This window comes from Leptodactylus fuscus, chromosome 2 (genome assembly GCF_031893055.1).
Source record: "Leptodactylus fuscus isolate aLepFus1 chromosome 2, aLepFus1.hap2, whole genome shotgun sequence".
Classification (NCBI taxonomy): domain Eukaryota; kingdom Metazoa; phylum Chordata; class Amphibia; order Anura; family Leptodactylidae; genus Leptodactylus; species Leptodactylus fuscus.
The window spans coordinates 118573527-118590493 of record NC_134266.1 but is presented as its reverse complement, the minus strand read 5'-3'; the positions used below and the strand labels follow the sequence as shown (position 1 = coordinate 118590493).

Sequence of the window (16967 nt, the reverse complement as noted above, 5' to 3'; positions counted from 1 at the left end):
CATATTTCATGTAAGTGGTTGTCTTCCATACAGGTTGATGGATCTTTGTAGCTGCCTTGTATACAGTTTGTTCTGTACATGGCTCTATAAGCACACATTGCAGACATTCCTCCCAGTATTGCTTAGATGCTTCGGCTTCTTTACACAGCAGCCTGGCCCATTGAACATGAAATGCCATATTAAGCAGCCAGATTCCCCTGAGGAACAAGCTTCTTTATATCCCGGGGATGAGGTCAACCTAGTGAGGGACAGGTATTGTATCATCATGACTAATGGCGCGGATCCCTTCCTTCGGCAATACTTGCGTGTGACCACAAGATGGCGCCTAGGATGCCTCGCCTCTTCTCCCTGTACCTTCTTCACATTGATCACCAGGGAAAGAGGGAGGGGAGACATTTCCTGCTGAACGGTAGGAAAGAAGAACGAGGAGAGGGAGGAAAACCATAGCGGGTGGGAGAAGGCTAACAAAATAGTGAAGGTGAAAGGGAAGGGGAAAGAAAGCGAGAGGAGAGGAGGGAAAAGAGGTAGAGAACGAAGGAGGAGAGGATAGCTGAGGAGAAGGGTTGAGGAGAGACACTGAGGAGAAGGATTTGTCATAGTGAAGGAGCTATCCTGCCCCATGGAGGAATAATAGGGAAGGGATAGCAGAGCATAAGGAGGACCAGACGACCGGCTATTCGTAGGCAGCTGCTCAGGCACAAGGAGGATGCATTTTGCCTTTGGAATTATCCAGGGTGCAGGGCTGCTGCTCCTCATCTCACAGGCTGCTCTGGTGAGTAACATGACATCGGTGCCCATCCATCACGTCCCGTAGGGTTACCACCCCGAGATTAACCCCTCCACTGCTGACATGCCATGCCACCATATCGTAATTGGTTCTGTAGCGTTACCGTGTGTTTGGGCAGAGGGGGGTGAGGGAAGTCCATTGCATCTTATTTTACTTCATATTTCCATTTCAATTGCCTTCATAGTGAATGCCAATCAATGTCTATGGCTGGTGTGCTTCCTAACAAGATGGATTCCTGTAAAGTGCTGGAATATTTCAGGGATTTATACCTTTCAGGGCTGCAGCTACAAAGAACTCAAGTGTATTTATTTAAAGATCATTCTGGGAATCTGAATTATTAATCTAAGGCCGAAGAATATGGCTGCATGCTACACGCTGTCTTCATCTTACATCTTAGCGAGTCTGTCACGAGGGTGAAGCATATTAAACCAGTAACACAGATAGGTCAGGCTCACCTGAATATAAGGGTCTTGTGATGGATTGTGCCCTGCCAAGACCACTTTGGCGCAAAAACCGCGATCCCCTCTTATCTATACCGTCCAATCTCACAACCAGAGAGAGGACCGGGCCTTATAGGATAATACGAGAAGAGCCTTCTAAAATTTTAAAGTTTTATTAACCCAAAATGGTCGATACTAGTCAGCCCGAGTATATATATAAAGATATAGCCTGGCGGTGACAAGCTTATACGGTTACAGAAGGTATGTTGCAGGGCAGTAAGATAAAAAGAATAAAAGATTAGAAACAGGGATATAATACCAGATTTGATCTCTGGAATTCCACTCATGAAATCCAGGGCACACAGCTTTAGAGTCCTTTTAAGTAGTCCACAGATGGAAAGGGGTTGACGTCCCCATTACCAGAATAGTCCAGGGTGCATGGTATTTCCATAGGCATTAGTCAATAGTCCAAGGGAGCAGTTTCCACAGCATCACAGCACCTAGTGACACATGCCAGCAGACCAGGAAGAACAAAGACCACCCGGGTCCTGGCATGGGTGACAATATATCTCCCCTCAGCCCCCTCCCACAATGAGGTCAGCAAGGTGGGCAACTCAGCCCCCTCACCTTATACCAGAATACCTATAAACGGCCATAACTCTTTGCCAGGTGAACCCACTGTTTGGCTAGGGGCATTAAGGGGTTTCCTCACTGCGTCCCCATCAGGTAGAGACCAAGAACGATACCCCAATTCCCTATGGGTAACGAGTTCAGTGCTGGAACCCCTCCTAGGCCTCCAATCGGGTAGTGCTTGGGTTCGAAATGTGGGGCCTGGTCCTGCGCACAGGAGGAAGTTATTGTCATGACTGTATCATATTTTCCTGTGATAATAACTTCATAAATCCCATAACTGATTGAATTTTTTGTGCAGTCAAGCAGTCTGCTACAAGGTGTTAGGAGAACTCTCAGTGCACTGAGCCAAGATGGCCCCCTGCTAGGGTTAAGGGATGATCAAAGCCACTTCCAGGGAGTAATTAGGCTCGGGCATGTGGACACTATCTCTCACATCCTGCTAATCAGTGAGAGGGAGTCCATCCGAGGCAGAGGGCAATTACAGACCAGATACCAAGATATACAGTTGAGGGTCAGTCAACACAATACATAGATAGTTATACATATAGCTGATAATCATGATTGGGGTCCGATTCATCACACCTCCCCCTTTTAGAGTGTGTCGGGAGGAAGGAGGGTCCTAAGATCAACTTCCTCATGCACCTCCGCAGCCTCACCGCGTCTGGACAAACCGTCGGCATTGTCATGGGCCCGGCCGGGCTTGTGGCGGATGTCGTAGTTGTACTGCTGGAGCACTAGACTCCACCGCAGCAGTCGTCCATTCTGACCTGCTACACGTTTGATCCAGGTCAGAGGGTTGTGGTCCGTCACCATGGTGAAGTGGCGCCCATACAAGTAGGGCTGCAGATGCTGCAGGGCCCAGACAATTGCTAGGCATTCCTTCTCCACCGTGGCGTAGGCCACTTCCCGCAGTAGAAGCATTCTACTGAGGTACTGCACCGGGTGCTCATGCCCTGCAGAGTCAACCTGACTCAGCACGGCACCGAGGTCGTAGGTGCTGGCGTCCGTCTGTAGAACAAGCGGACGTGACTTATCGTACGCTTGTAGTACAGGGGCACTGGCCAGGGCTGCTTTCAGGGCCCGGAAGGAGTGCTCGCAGGCAGCCGTCCACTGGACAGCTTGCGGCAGCTTCTTCTTGGTGAGGTCTGTCAGGGGAGCCACCAGAGCACTATAGTTTGGTACAAACTTCCTATAGTACTCTGCCGTACCCAGGAAGGACATCACCTGTCGCTTGGTCCGGGGGGTTGGCCAGGACGTGATTACGTCCAGCTTCTCAGGTTCGGGTCTCAGGGCTCCCCCACCTACCCAGTGTCCCAGGTATTGGACCTCGCGCATGCCCAACTGGCACTTTCTGGCTTGATGGTCAAGCCCGCCTGGTGGATCAGCACCTGCACCAGGTGCTGTAGGTGTTCCTCCCAAGTGGAACTGAAGACGGCAATGTCGTCCAGGTACGCAGTCGTGAACCCTTCACATCCCGACAGCAGGGAGTTGACCATCCGCTGAAAAGTGGCAGGGGCATTCTTCATGCCGAATGGCAGGACAGTGGATTCATACAGTCCAAAGGGGGTGATAAAGGCAGACCGCTCCTGGGCCTGTGGGGAAAGCGGAATCTGCCAGTATCCTCGGCTCAAGTCCATGATGGACAGGTACTGGGCCTTACCTAACCGGTCAAGCAGGTCATCGATGCGCAGCATGGGGTACGCGTCATCAACCGTAATCTCATTGAGACCCCTGTAGTCCACACAGAACCGGGTGGTCTGGTCTTTTTTGGGCAGAAGGACTACAGGTGAAGCCCAGGCACTGTGAGAGGGCTGAATCACCCCCAGTTCCAGCATCTCGTCGATCTCCTTTCGCATCTGGACCTGTACCTCGGATGAGACGCGGTATGGAGATCGCCGGATAGGGGTATGATTCCCGGTATCCACATGGTGGATGGCCTGGTCGGTTCTCCCGGGCTTCCCGGAGAATAGACCAGGGAGGGAGTGCAGAACTTCATTAAGCTGGGATCGCTGGGCCTCTGCTAGCAGGGGGTTCACCTGGGCCTTCCCGGGGGACCCCCCTCCCCTAAAATGAGCAAGCAAGTCAACAAGGCCATCCTCCTCCCCCTCTTCTAGCAGATTGCACACTGGAAATGTACTGGCTTCCTGATCATGATGATCCTTCATCATGTTGACATGGAAGACCTTGCGCCTGTTTCGGTTCAGATCAATTGTATGGACCAGCCCACTTGGCCTGAAGCTTGTCAGGGGGCTCTGGGACTAGAGCCCATACCTTCTGCCCCAGCTGGTAAGTTTTCTCACGGGCATTCTGATCATACCACCGCTTCTGGTCGGCCTGGGCCTGGACCGTGTTGTCATGCACCAGCTGCGCTATAGTCTGCATTTGGTTGCGGAATCGCAGGACATACTCCATGACTGACACATCTGGAATGGTTCAGTCTCCTTCCCACGACTCTTTCACGAGAGCTAGGGGCCAACGTACACGTCTCCCATACAAGAGCTCGAAGGGGGAAAACCCTGTCGAGGCTTGAGGCACCTCCCGGTAAGCGAACAGCAGGTGCGGGAGATACGGCTCCCAGTTGGGCCCATGGGACTCGACTAACATCCGGAGCATCTGCTTCAAGGTGCCATTGAACCGTTCACACAGGCATCTGTGGGTGGTACGGGTTGGTCACCAGATGCTGCACCTCTGTTACCTTACACAGGCCTTGCATCAAGGGAGACATGAACTGGGTACCTTGGTCCGTGAGCATCTCCCTGGGGAACCCAACATGGGAGAAGATGCCGACCAGCGCCTTAGCCACTACATCGGCCCGGGTGGAGGACAGGGCAACAGCTTCTGGGTATCTAGTAGCATAGTCTACTACCGTTAATATGTAACGTTTCCCGGTGCGGCTGGGAACGGACAGGGGTCCAATGCGGTCCACAACCACCCGCTGGAAAGGTTCGGTTATGATGGGCATAGGTATCATAGGGGCCTTGGAGCTCTGCCTCACCTTGCCCATCGTTTGAGAAGTGTCACATGAATGGCAGTACCTAGCTACGTCCTCCCCCATCCTGGGCCAATAGAACAAGTGGCTAAGGCTGGGCCTTGTTCTTGGTAACCCCTAGGTGGCCTGCCAGTGGAATGTCATGAGTAATACGCAACAACTCCGCCCGATAGGGCTGGGGTACCACTAAATGCCTCTCCCAGAGCAGAACCCCCCCCTTCCCCGGTGGGGACAGTCTCCCGGTACAACCTCCCTTGCTCCCAGTACACACGTTCCTGGTCCGTTTCCAAGGGAGGTCGAGCGGCACGCTCCTTCAAAGCATCCAGACTGGGGTCAGCCTGGACCGCGTCCCTGAACTCCTGACTGGAGCTAGACAGTAGGGACAAGCATGTTCCATACCTGCCGGACTCATCCGGCTCCAGGGTGGTAGGGCTAGACACAGCAGTCTCAGTACCATCTCTGGGCGGTGGAAGGAGCGGCCCCGGAGCTGGGGTACCTTCCACCTCCTTAGCCAGCTGGTTGCGGGTGACCACCGCAATGTCTGCAGTCTGTCCCAGACCCGGAGTGTCCCTGAGACCTCCATGACTCGCCCTGACACCTGGTACATCAACAATAGTTACAGGACACACATCAAGAATGACATTGGCATTGACAACATTATCATTAACATCTGATGTGTCATAGCAGGTTGTAGAGGGACGGGCTTGAGACAGGGTGAGAGAGTGGGGGTCATCAGCAGACACAGCAGCCCTCTCTTCCTTCACAGACACACGCATAGCCTCATTAGCATTTTCACTGAACTCTGCTGAGAGCACACAGCTAACCCCTCCCTCTGTCTGTGGGACAGACATCCACATCTGCATCATCACCCTTAACCGACAGAGTATCACAACCATTTGGAGCAACTTCCACCCCATAATGAGACACCAGGGGCCCCAAGTCGGTCCCCAACAGTACATTAGCAGGCAGATCAGGCATCACTCCCACCTCCAGAGGGACCACATCAGGTTGCACCAGGGTAACACCCGCCCCAGTGTCCCGAAATCCCATGACCACTTTATCCCCCACAGTGACCTGTTGACGGTTAGCATTGGATGGAGCCCCCAACCCCCCAACCAAATACACAAAAAAAAACCTGTATGAACTTACCCTAATACTGTTTCCCCTATGAAAATTCTTACCTCCCTAGCTTAGATATTTTTTTGACAATATGTAAATGAGCAGTCTGGAGCACCGAGGGCAGCTCCGTTGCACTATTCTGCTGTGCTCCACACTGCCCTATTACATCGCCATGAACACGAGAACACATGGCCTGGCAAGATTTATATTCTGTGTTGCTGGTTAAGCCTAAGTTCACATCTGCATTAGAGACTCCACCGCAGAAACCGCAAAAAATCAGTGGAAGAAAAAGTCCTGCATGGAAGACTTTTCACTTAGCTGCTTTCAGTAGGAAAACAGCTGACACTTGGCAGACGCCATTATAGGCAATGGGTACTGCCGGTGCATATTTTTGTAACAGAACACATGGCTTTGGCTGTGTTCACACCTGTGCTGTAATTTCCGTTATTGTGTTGTGTTCTAAGAACAGAAAAATGAAAATAACGTCACCGCCAGTGTTATCTGTCACAGCAGTATACACCATTCAGTATAAAGGGGTTTCCGTTATGGTATCCATCATTTTACCTGACAAAATAGTGCAGTATGCTGGTCTGTTTTGTCCAACATGTTTGATGGAATCTGTGATGGAGAATCCCATTGGAACCTCTGGTTTAGATGTGAATGTAGCCTAGGATATATAAGGTAAGCAGATTGAAGACAATTCTTTACCTAAGGGAGTGTCTACACTTGCGCCCGTGTCCGCCCACCGGGTCTCCGTCCTATTCTCCAGAGAAACTGGATAGGGGACAGCTTCTCGGCAGCCAGTAAGCAGCCTGTCCACGGGGAAACCGTTTTTTTTTTTGGCCAGAAACAAAGTTCTACTTGTCTAACTTTGTGTCCGGCCAAAAAAACCGGTTTCTTCACAAAGAGGCTGCTTACAGACACCGGCGGTTTGCTTTTAAAACCCATTCAGATGAATGAGTTTTAAAACTGACCACCGGGAAGCCGTCTTCTGTCCAGTTTCTCTAGGGAATTGGACGGAGACCCGGCGGGCGGGCACAGGCACAAGTGTGAATGCCCCCTTAACTGGTATTTGTCCAGATCCTCAGAAACCCTTCAGCAACAAAGGAAGAGACATTTTACAATATTTTGTATTTCCACAATGAAACTAAATGTAGCAGCGCTATCTATCCATGAACCCGCCAGTGTCTATTCATAGGCTGTTAGGCCATCAAGTACTGTGCTGTTATTCCCTGGCTCCTAATATGTGCAATTGGCTTCCATATTGATGTGACCTCTCTCTTATGCTTTTATGACATGTTTATATTGTAAAGTTGCAATGCATAATTTGGAAACATTCAAAACATAACATTTTGAGGATATTTGGAGGAGCCTGCTCTATTGAGAATGCCATAAAGCCACTGTAGGCTATGTTCACATCTGCATCAGATACTGCTTAAAGAGGACCTTTCACCACTTTTGGGCACATGCAGTGTCATATACTGCCAGAAAGCCGACAGTGCGCTGAGTTCAGCACACTGTCGGCTTTCCCGATCTGTGCCCGGTGTAAAGAGCTTACGGTGCCGGTACCGTAGTGCTCTATGGTCAGAAGGGCGTTTCTGACCATTAGCCAAAGACGTCCTTCTGCCTCGCGGCGTCTATCGCGCTGTACTGTGGAGCCGGGAGGAACGCCCCCTCCCTCTGCTCACACAGCTCGTCCATAGACGAGTATTATCAGGAGCGGGAGGGGGGAGTTCGTCCCCGCTCCACAGCACAGCGCGATAGGCGCCGCGAGGCAGAAGGACGTCTCTGGCTAATGGTCAGAAACGCCCTTCTGACCATAGAGCACTACGGTACCGGCACCGTAAGCTCTTTACACCGGGCACAGATCGGGAAAGCCGACAGTGTGCTGAACTCAGCGCACTGTCGGCTTTCTGGCAGTATATAACACTGCATGTGCCCAAAAGTGGTGAAAGGTCCTCTTTAAGGAGCCTGTTACAGATTCTTTAGATATTGAAAGGAAAAACAGAGATGCACGCAACTAAACAGACTTCATTATAAGTCACTGAAGGCTGTCAGTCATGTAGTGGATCTCTGATTGCTGTGGTTTCCATCTATAAGGTATAATCTATGACACAGATGTAAGCAGAGCCTGAACTGTTTAACCAGGGCATGTTACCCCATATAATATACATGTATTCATCATCTGTCAGCATATACCAATTTGTCTGTAGCTCTATATCTATGTATTGATGTTTCCATTCATGTATATGGAAATAAGGCGTGTTTGTGTAAGCATCTATTCTACTCATCCATACCACATCATTATATTTGTTGGCACTTGATTTCTTTCTTGGTAGGCCTTTCACTTCAAAAGATTGAAAATGTGATTTTTAAGAGAGTGTTTGAGTATTAGTTTTTTTGAATCTGTAGAAAGACTGTATTCCATGATTCACCTGCCTGCTCTCACTCTCGGTGTACCCTCCCCCCCTTCTCAACTCACCCTGTGTGCAGACATTTAAGGCCAGTATGAATAGCTTCAAATGGCAAGGAGGTCACGTGTTGCTGTGATATTTCATTTGCTGCCTGAACTGTTCACAGGGAGGGGTAGTGAACTTGTAAATGAAACATCACAGCTGGACAATGACCTGAGAATAAAGCATATAATAGGGGCAAATTTAAACAGAATATATATTAGGAAGTGTTTGGTATTGATTTTTAAAAAACTGAAAAACCGCTTTAACATCATTTGATCTCATACCCACAGCATATAGCAGTAGAATGTCATGTTAGTTCACTCAGTGCTGTGGAGTCGGTAAGCCAAACCACTGGCTCCAACTCCTCTATTGTTTCATAGACTGAATCCAATTTGTTCAGAAAGTCTGACACTCATAGTCTGTCAGAAGCAGTAAAGATCAGGGCCACATGGTGGCTCAGTGCAGCACTGGAGTCCTGGTGTTCAAATCCCGCCAAGGGCAAAAAAACATCTACAAGGAGTTTGTATGTTCTCCCTGTGTTTGCATGGATTTCCATCCCATGTTCCAAAGACATACCTATAGGGAAAAATGTACATTGTGAGCTCTATGTGGGGCTCACAATCTACAAAAAAAAAAAAAGGAGTAAAGATCCTCTAATTTACTAAAAATCTAGTGATTAAATTCCTGTGAAAGAAAATACTACAAACTATGAAGCAAGTTCATTATACAATACCAATAATTGTATAATATAATTACAAATAATTAATCTTTTTGTTCTGAAGCTGGAGTTAGACTCTGACTCCATCCAAAATTGGTCGCATTTCCATTTTTTAACCTCTTCCCGAAATTGGCAATACTATTACAGCAGAGGTCGGGTATTTAAATATGATGGCTGCTCAGGAGCTGAGTGGCCGCCATAGCCGCTAGGTCTTTGCTGTATTATAGAACAAGACCCGGCACTAACGCCCATGATCTGTGCCCACACTGATCACGGGTATTAAGCCCCTGGTGCCTCGGCAAAGCTGTCAATGAGATCCTGGATCAGCAATTTGTTGACATTACAGCCGAGAGCCTATGGAATGTACCCAGAAAAGAAAAAAACACAGCACCAATCGCTAATAGTGTAATACTGTAGGATGATTGAGGAATAGTAGAAATCACGGTAGAAGGCTCACCTTTTGTGGTTGTGACAGTTAGTTCACAACCACTATGTAAGCATATAGCAGAAATAAAATCTGCAGGTAAACGGACCCCAGTAGGCATCAGGTGTCAGGAACATCTTATGTAGAGAAAGAAGGAGGTAATGGGCGTGCTTGTCCAAATGTAAATCCCTTATTAAAGGGGCTCTATCAGCAAAATCCTGCTGCTAGAGCCCCACATATGCGTGAATAGCCTTTACAAAGGCTATTCAGGCACCGTAAAAGTTATATTAAACTACCCCCCCCCCCCCCCCCCCCGTTTTAAAATAAAACCCTAAAAAAGAATGTGCTCTACTTACCGAACGTGCACGCTGGGCGGGCATTCAGGGTGTGTCTTCATCTTTGTCCACGCCTCTTCTTCCTCCGATGTCCTCCGGTCCCGTCCTCCTCCGGCGCTGTATAAGCATTGTAATGCATTACAATATTGACCATACCACTATTACAAAAAAAAAAAAAATGAAAAGAAAAAGAAATAAAAATTGGAATCACCCTAGAACACATATAAAAGTTAAATATTATTATTATTATTAGGTATGCCTGTTATCCCTGTAAGAGTGCCAAACTGCCTTTTTTTAACAGTTTCGCCTCTGATAAAAATTTTAATACAAAGTGATGAAATTCCCCAAAATGATATAATTAAAAAGTACAATTGGCCCCAAAAAAGACACCCTATGCTTCCCTGTAAACAGAAATATAAAAAAGTTACAGATGTCAGAATATGAGGACTTAAAGACATTTTTTTTCTTCAAAGTTTTAGATTTTTATTAAATCCAACCTCAGCGGTCTTTCTGTGAAAAGTGCTGCAGGGTAAACCATGATGCGTTACCGCTGTGGGGCCTTAACCCAAAGGGCGGCACACAGTCTCATTGGTAATAACGAATATATTCACATGACCGTTTTATTACTGTTCTGTGAGTCTGATGTCTAAATGATAGAACATGTCACGTATCAGGCCGTCTTGAAGAATCCCTCAATAAACTCAAGTCCATAACAATCCATGAAAAGGGATTAGCCTCAGATGTACATCAGCTGGGAAAAAAATGACTTTTTCACATCCAAGTACATGGTCCTGTTGTGTGAATAAACACTTAGGATGTGGTATGGATTTTTTTCCATTTTTTTGGCAGGATTGAAATGGCTGCGCTGGAGCTCTGTGCTTTGTTTCTGTGCAAAAACTGCTATTTAAATAGCTCATAAGACATTTGCAGTGAAAGCCACACACTGTAATATCCTGTGTTGAAAACTTCCTCTCAATATTCATCATCATTGAAGACCTCTAGAAGTGTTCTCTGTGTGATTGACTTTGGAACAGTCCCAGCCTGTGACTTCATTCATTCTGTAGGCATGAATAGAGGGCTCTCTTTCAGATGACCACATGCCATCATTTAGTTCATTATACTAATGTAATCATCTTAATCTGTTGGAAACAGAGATCTCTCAGACACTGAGTATGGAAGCATGACTTTCTTAGAACCTTCAATCCTCACACCTCATTTGGGTTGTCTTCTTGGTATGACTTGGAGACATGATTTTTACTAGACAATATCTCTCAGGTATCGTTTCATATTTAATTTAAACAAATATTTGCTTGCACTATGTATTATTGATCAAATGTGCAGACTTGTTACATAAATCAGTAGTCCGAAAAGAAGTGGTGTCCTAATAGAGAAGCTATGCATTCATAAGAAAACCCTAACAATTCTGCTTTTCTATGTGTTTAAGCCCAGGGCCTCCATATAGCGTAAACGCTGTGGCAGAATCGCCACAAGAAAAAACGCAGCGTTTTACATTAACTGCAAAGTGGATGGGATTCTGGCTCATCCATGCATTGTCAAAAATATTCCGCAATGATTTCCCTATAGGTATAATAGATGCAGAATCAGCAGAGTAGAACTCTGCTTGCGTTCTGTGAAAAGTGCTGCGGGAAAACCACGACGCGCTTCCCTCACGGCTTTTCCGGCAGCACTTTTTGGCTGTCGCTCACTACATGGGGCCTTAGCCTAATGGCATAATTCCATCTCTTACATTTATGACAGATCCAAAAGGTTATATAGATGCCACAGCCAATGGGAATGGGAGTTGTTTGACACCAATGAAGAGTTCTCATGTCACACCCCAGCAGGCCTTATGTGACATTATGCTTACTGATTCCTAAGTGTGCTTTAGAATTAAAGAGAATGTTTCTTGCTGTGTACACTCCTGGGCGGCTTTTGACAGATGCCTCTCTGAAACTTCACAGCAAGTGCCATCTTGTCAGAAGAATTTACCCATGGAGGGTGGAGAATAGGGCATCTTCTTGATATGCAATAGAAGTTATTCCCATGAAAGCCTCTATGATTTAGAGGTGAGAGTAGCCTAAAATGCTCATCCTCTTAGATATTTGGCAGGTTTAAGAGGAATCATGTGACACACTTCTGTATGACAGACAGGAATTCCTTAAAGGGGAATTCCCACGTTGCATACTGACCAGTCTTTGATGCTGTAAATTCTTCTTTCTTCCGGCTTTGTTGCGTCATTGGTGGGCGGGGTTACATATGCAAAGCCAGCGGCGAGAAGACGCCGCTTCTATGCCGCTGGCCCTGCGTGTACGCTCCTGATGCAGCTAGGCATTGGACGTATAGCCTTCACAATGCAATTTAGACCCGGCATCTGCTGTAATAGAGAGGCGGATGCCGGGGAGTGTAGACGCCGGCACAGGTGCCTGCAACATCGCTACGCTCCTGCCCTGCATGAAGCCAGCAGGGGCAGGAGCGATGCTGCTATTCCGCTCCTCCGCCCCTCCTCTGGAATAGCAGCATCGCTCCTGCCCCTGCTGGCTTCATGCAGGGCAGGAGCGTAGCGATGTTGCAGGCACCTGTGCCGGCTTCTACACTCCCTGGCATCCGTCTCTCTATTACAGGTCTGTATTGGTGGCCCCTCCCCCCCCAAGTGTAAACTAACCCCCCCCCCCTCCAGGCTCGCTCCCGTGCACTTAGCCCGTCCTCCCTCCCCCTTCAGAGCAGGCAGATACATCACTTGACTTTTGACCAGATAAGTCAAGGGATGTGTCAACAGAGAAATGAATAAAGTAAGATATTTGACAAACAAAGCAGTTTTGCTGAAGCAGTGTACTTAGGAAAAGTCGTACATTCACATTAACAAGCAGTATAGATAGGATCCTTGTGATTTGACAACCCCTTTAATACTTCAGTCAGTAGTTAATGCGACCATATAATTGGAGTCCATTGGTGTAGTCTGTGATCTAAGTCATACACATTGCATATTTGGTACCTCGGATCCGTCAACGTTCTTATGATGAGGAAACATGAATCTGGTTACACTTTGGGCCGTATCTGCCTCAAAATCCTGACCAAAAAGACGGCTCCCATTGAAATAAATGGGAGCCGGTCAGTTCTTTTACAGCGAGATGCTCATTCTTTCAGGCGGATTCGCCTAGCAATATCCACCTGAAGACACTTCTCTCCTGACTTAGACTTGGGCCTAATTTGGAGCGGAGTGCACTGCACCGGCATCCAGTCGCGGCTACCCGTATTTTGGTCCAGAACGCTGCCTCAGGTTCCAAACCAAAAAACTCCATCTGAATTTACCTTTATTGGGCATTACTTAAGTTTCCTGTAAATTGCTCAGTTGCTATTCCTGTAATCCTGGTTTGCATGCAGCACTAGGAAAATGTCATTGACTCTGAAGAAAATATTCTGAAGAAAAGTGTATTGAGGTGAGAAAGTGTATTCCTTGTGATACAATAGCCAGAGACATTACTATTGTGTTTGCTTGCAGCCTGCAGAAATTGTGTTAATGCAAATGGACAGCACCACAAAAGATCCCCAATTGTCAGGTTTATACCAATGCATTACTTTACCTCTTGCCTATAATTGGTGTGTTAGCTGTACAATGAATGTGCTTAATACATCTTGTATTACAGTTATGTTGTAGACAGTATGGGCATGTTACAATACCACAGCTATCTGTATATCACAGATATGGAATCTATACAGGTACATAATGGGAAGCATACTATAAAAAAGATTGGAAATTACCATGAGTCAACAATAACCATAATGACTATAGAGGAAGAATTGCAGACCCTGCTTACAAAAGGTGACATGGGACTTGATATGATAAGCTGGAATTGCTTCATTGTGTGTCAGAAAGCAAACATAAGCAAGGCTGCATCTAATGCAAACTTGAGAACATTAACCCCTTGTGTTTCTCAGTGTAGGATTATGGAATGCATAAGACCCTTAAAAGAACACTAAACTTAGACAGCAACGAAATTCCTATTGCTCCATGTTCAGATGATGGAAAAGTATTTTATCCTACTGCAGACAACAATAATCAGGATGGGTTCTGCACTAACCAGTTGTCTTACAATCTATCACATGGCAGTAAGGATGGAGTATAGGGACATGGTTGAGATGCTTAGACACAGAAAGAAAATTATTGATATGATTTTCAATTTTAACTGTAATGGAATCAAAGAAATGGAGAAGACGAGGTAAGGAAGTGCTGGTATATTTTTGTGTGCATTTCCTGTTCCATTAAGTTTATTGCAGTTTTCATACCAGGGTACCATTTTATGTAAGTCTCCCTTTACTATAGCTCTATTGGTTTAGTTTATGTATGATAAATACCTAATATGCTTTGTGTAGTTTATAGTCATTCTATTTTTGAGTTTGTACTACAAATTGTACATCAAATTCAGTGTCAAAATCCTCATCTGTTTTTGACATGCAGAAAAACATCTGCCTCAAATTCCTGAAGAAATTTTCTCCTTGACAAATTCAGTTTCTTTTTTATTGCAGATTTTGCTGTGGATTTTTGAGCCAATGTCATGAGTACCTACAAATTCAGTAACCACTTACACTTCTTCCTTCTACTAATCTACTCCTGGCTTTGGGTCAAAAAATTATCTATCTATCTATCTATCTATCTATCTATCTATCTAAGTTATCAGTGTGAAAAAAGGGTTTGGAGCCGAATAATTCCTTTAACACTAGGCCTTAATAGCACATATACTTTTTATTTGTATCCCTGTTCAGTTTTATATTTGTAAGTTAAATTACTTTGCTTAATGTTGTATATGCTGCATAAAACATCTTACATACCATACAGTGAAGGTAATCTGGCCTAGTATTTTTAAAGGACAGAAAAACAGAACGTCACTGATTTCCACTGCAGATAACAAAAAAGTAATAGTTTTTAATGCTCACCCTTTTTTTTTTCTTTAAATGTAAATTACGACCCCCATATAGGAATCACAATGTACATTTTTTTTTCCTATCAGTATGTAGAATGGGTGGAAATCCACACAAACACAGGGAGAACACACAAGCTCCTTGCAGATGTTGTTCCTACTGGAATTCAAACCCAGGGCTCCAGCGCTGCAAGGCTGCAGTGTTCACTACTGAGCCACCGTGTTGCCCCAATGCTCACCCTTTTTAATCCTGTTGGTGGAGAGAAGCTACCTTGGGCATGATTCTTTATATACTGGGTTGTGAAAAATTTGTATTTTGTTACATCAACTGAGAATTTATTATTTCGAACAAGATTTTATGAGACTTTCAGTAGGTAAAGTAACCATCTCTAAATGCTATTTTTGCATTGCTTGGAATTGACTCATTGGGGAATATTTATGACAACTGGTGTTTTATACGCCAGTCTTCAAAAAAGATAGCTGGAATGAATAGTGCCAAATTTATTAAATCCTTTAAGATTCTGAGTTGTTTCAGCTTTAAGGCTCAGCAAATTCTTTTGATATTTTTCATCTCTGCCTTTCAAAATGTACAACTTTTTTATTTTTCAGTTGACATAGCTATGCAAAGGCTTATTCTGTGCATGATTACGTTTAGTTGGCACATTTTGGAATACATATTATGTTTTGATTAGCTCTTATTAATGTTTTTTGGGTGTGTGTGAAAAAACATACAATTCTATCCTTTTCTGTTTCATGTTGAATTAAGAATAGAGTCATGGAGAGAGGTTTATAAAAACTGGCGTATTCAATGTTAGTGTTCATATTCCCTGCAGGATAAAGCATGCCCCTCTTCATAACTCAGGAGTACCCGCTACAGGGCCGTGTGCCTGCAAACTGAAATTTATGTCAGCAAACTGACTCCTTCACAACAGAAAAAAAGTTGCAATTTTTTCACACAGGTCCAATTTGTGCAAAAAATGTTTGATTTTTTTATGTCTTGTACGTCAGAAAAATGGTCCTCCCTCAGTGAGTAGAGGCATGCTCTTTATTGACTTGTGTATCTTAACAAACATCTAGGCTACATTCATATGTCTGGTGGTGCCAAATGGCTGTGAAAAAAGTCCATTTTGAATCCGAGGGGCATCTGTTTTCACGGATCCCCTATAAATTTGATTGTATGGAGGAGTCCGTGAAAACAGACAAAAATAAAACATGACCTATATTTTGACGGACCATCAAAATCACAACAGTCGTGTGAATAGCCCTCATTCACTTGAATTGACTTTGATGCTGCTGTGGGACATCCATGAAAAAAACAGATGTTACATGGCCATGATTCATTGTGTGAATATAGTTTTAGGCTAAGGCTCTACGTCTGGGATCAGTGATGTTTGGAATATGGTTGAAAGAAATAATCAAGTTTGCTTTTTAATTATATATGTGTTACTTTTAGATTGACTCTCTCCAGACAGCAGATGAGATAAGCATAGGCTACTTGGATCTGATCTGTCCAATCCTTTTGTTCTCAAGGGCTTAAGTCTCTGTCAGAGCTTTTCTGTTTGTGTATGAGGATGTTCGGCAGTATAACTGTAAGTGTTATGTCGATAGCTATCCAAAATATATGGCTAACATAAGGCTGGATTCACACCAGCGTTCTCTTTATACTCCAGCCTCATAGCAAAGAAGGGGCGGGCAGGGAGCAAAGAGGTGAACACTGCACTAAGATTCACCATTGTATGGGGGCCCTTATATAGTGTGGTGAACGTGATGGGAGACCATTATTATACAAGAGCAATGATGGGGACCATAATACTATAAGAAGGTAGTGATGGGAGCCAACATTCTGTGGGGGGACATTAAACTGTATGGGGTGAATATTAAAGTGGTTATCCATCTTTTTATTATCGATGACGTATCTTTAAGATAGACCATTACTATCCTGGCTTCAAACCCCTGCATATGTAATAATGATGGTATATAACTCATTTAATATTCAGGGACATCACGTGAGGCTGGAGTATAAGGAGTGGGAGTGGTCAGGGAGCAGAATACTGCACTGACACTTAGTTCTCACCCCTAATGCTTATAGGTCATGGGCCGAGGCTGGCCTGCAGTCTCCAAGTTAGGCTACTATAGTTCCGGGCAAGTCT

At 45.4% G+C, this 16967-nt stretch overlaps 1 protein-coding gene across 2 annotated transcripts in view; it reads left to right on the top strand.

Moving 5' to 3' along the window:
* The first annotated feature begins 341 nt into the window (after positions 1 to 341).
* Positions 342 to 16967, top strand: part of SDC3 (syndecan 3) — a 109366-nt gene continuing 92740 nt past the window's right edge. For both annotated transcript variants that reach the window (XR_012715061.1, XM_075264561.1), the window contains exon 1: positions 342 to 772. Coding sequence is in view for 1 of the 2 variants with exons in the window: in XM_075264561.1 (XP_075120662.1) it covers positions 707 to 772 (66 nt within the window). In the remaining variant the exon portion in view is untranslated. The remainder of the gene's footprint in view (positions 773 to 16967) is intronic.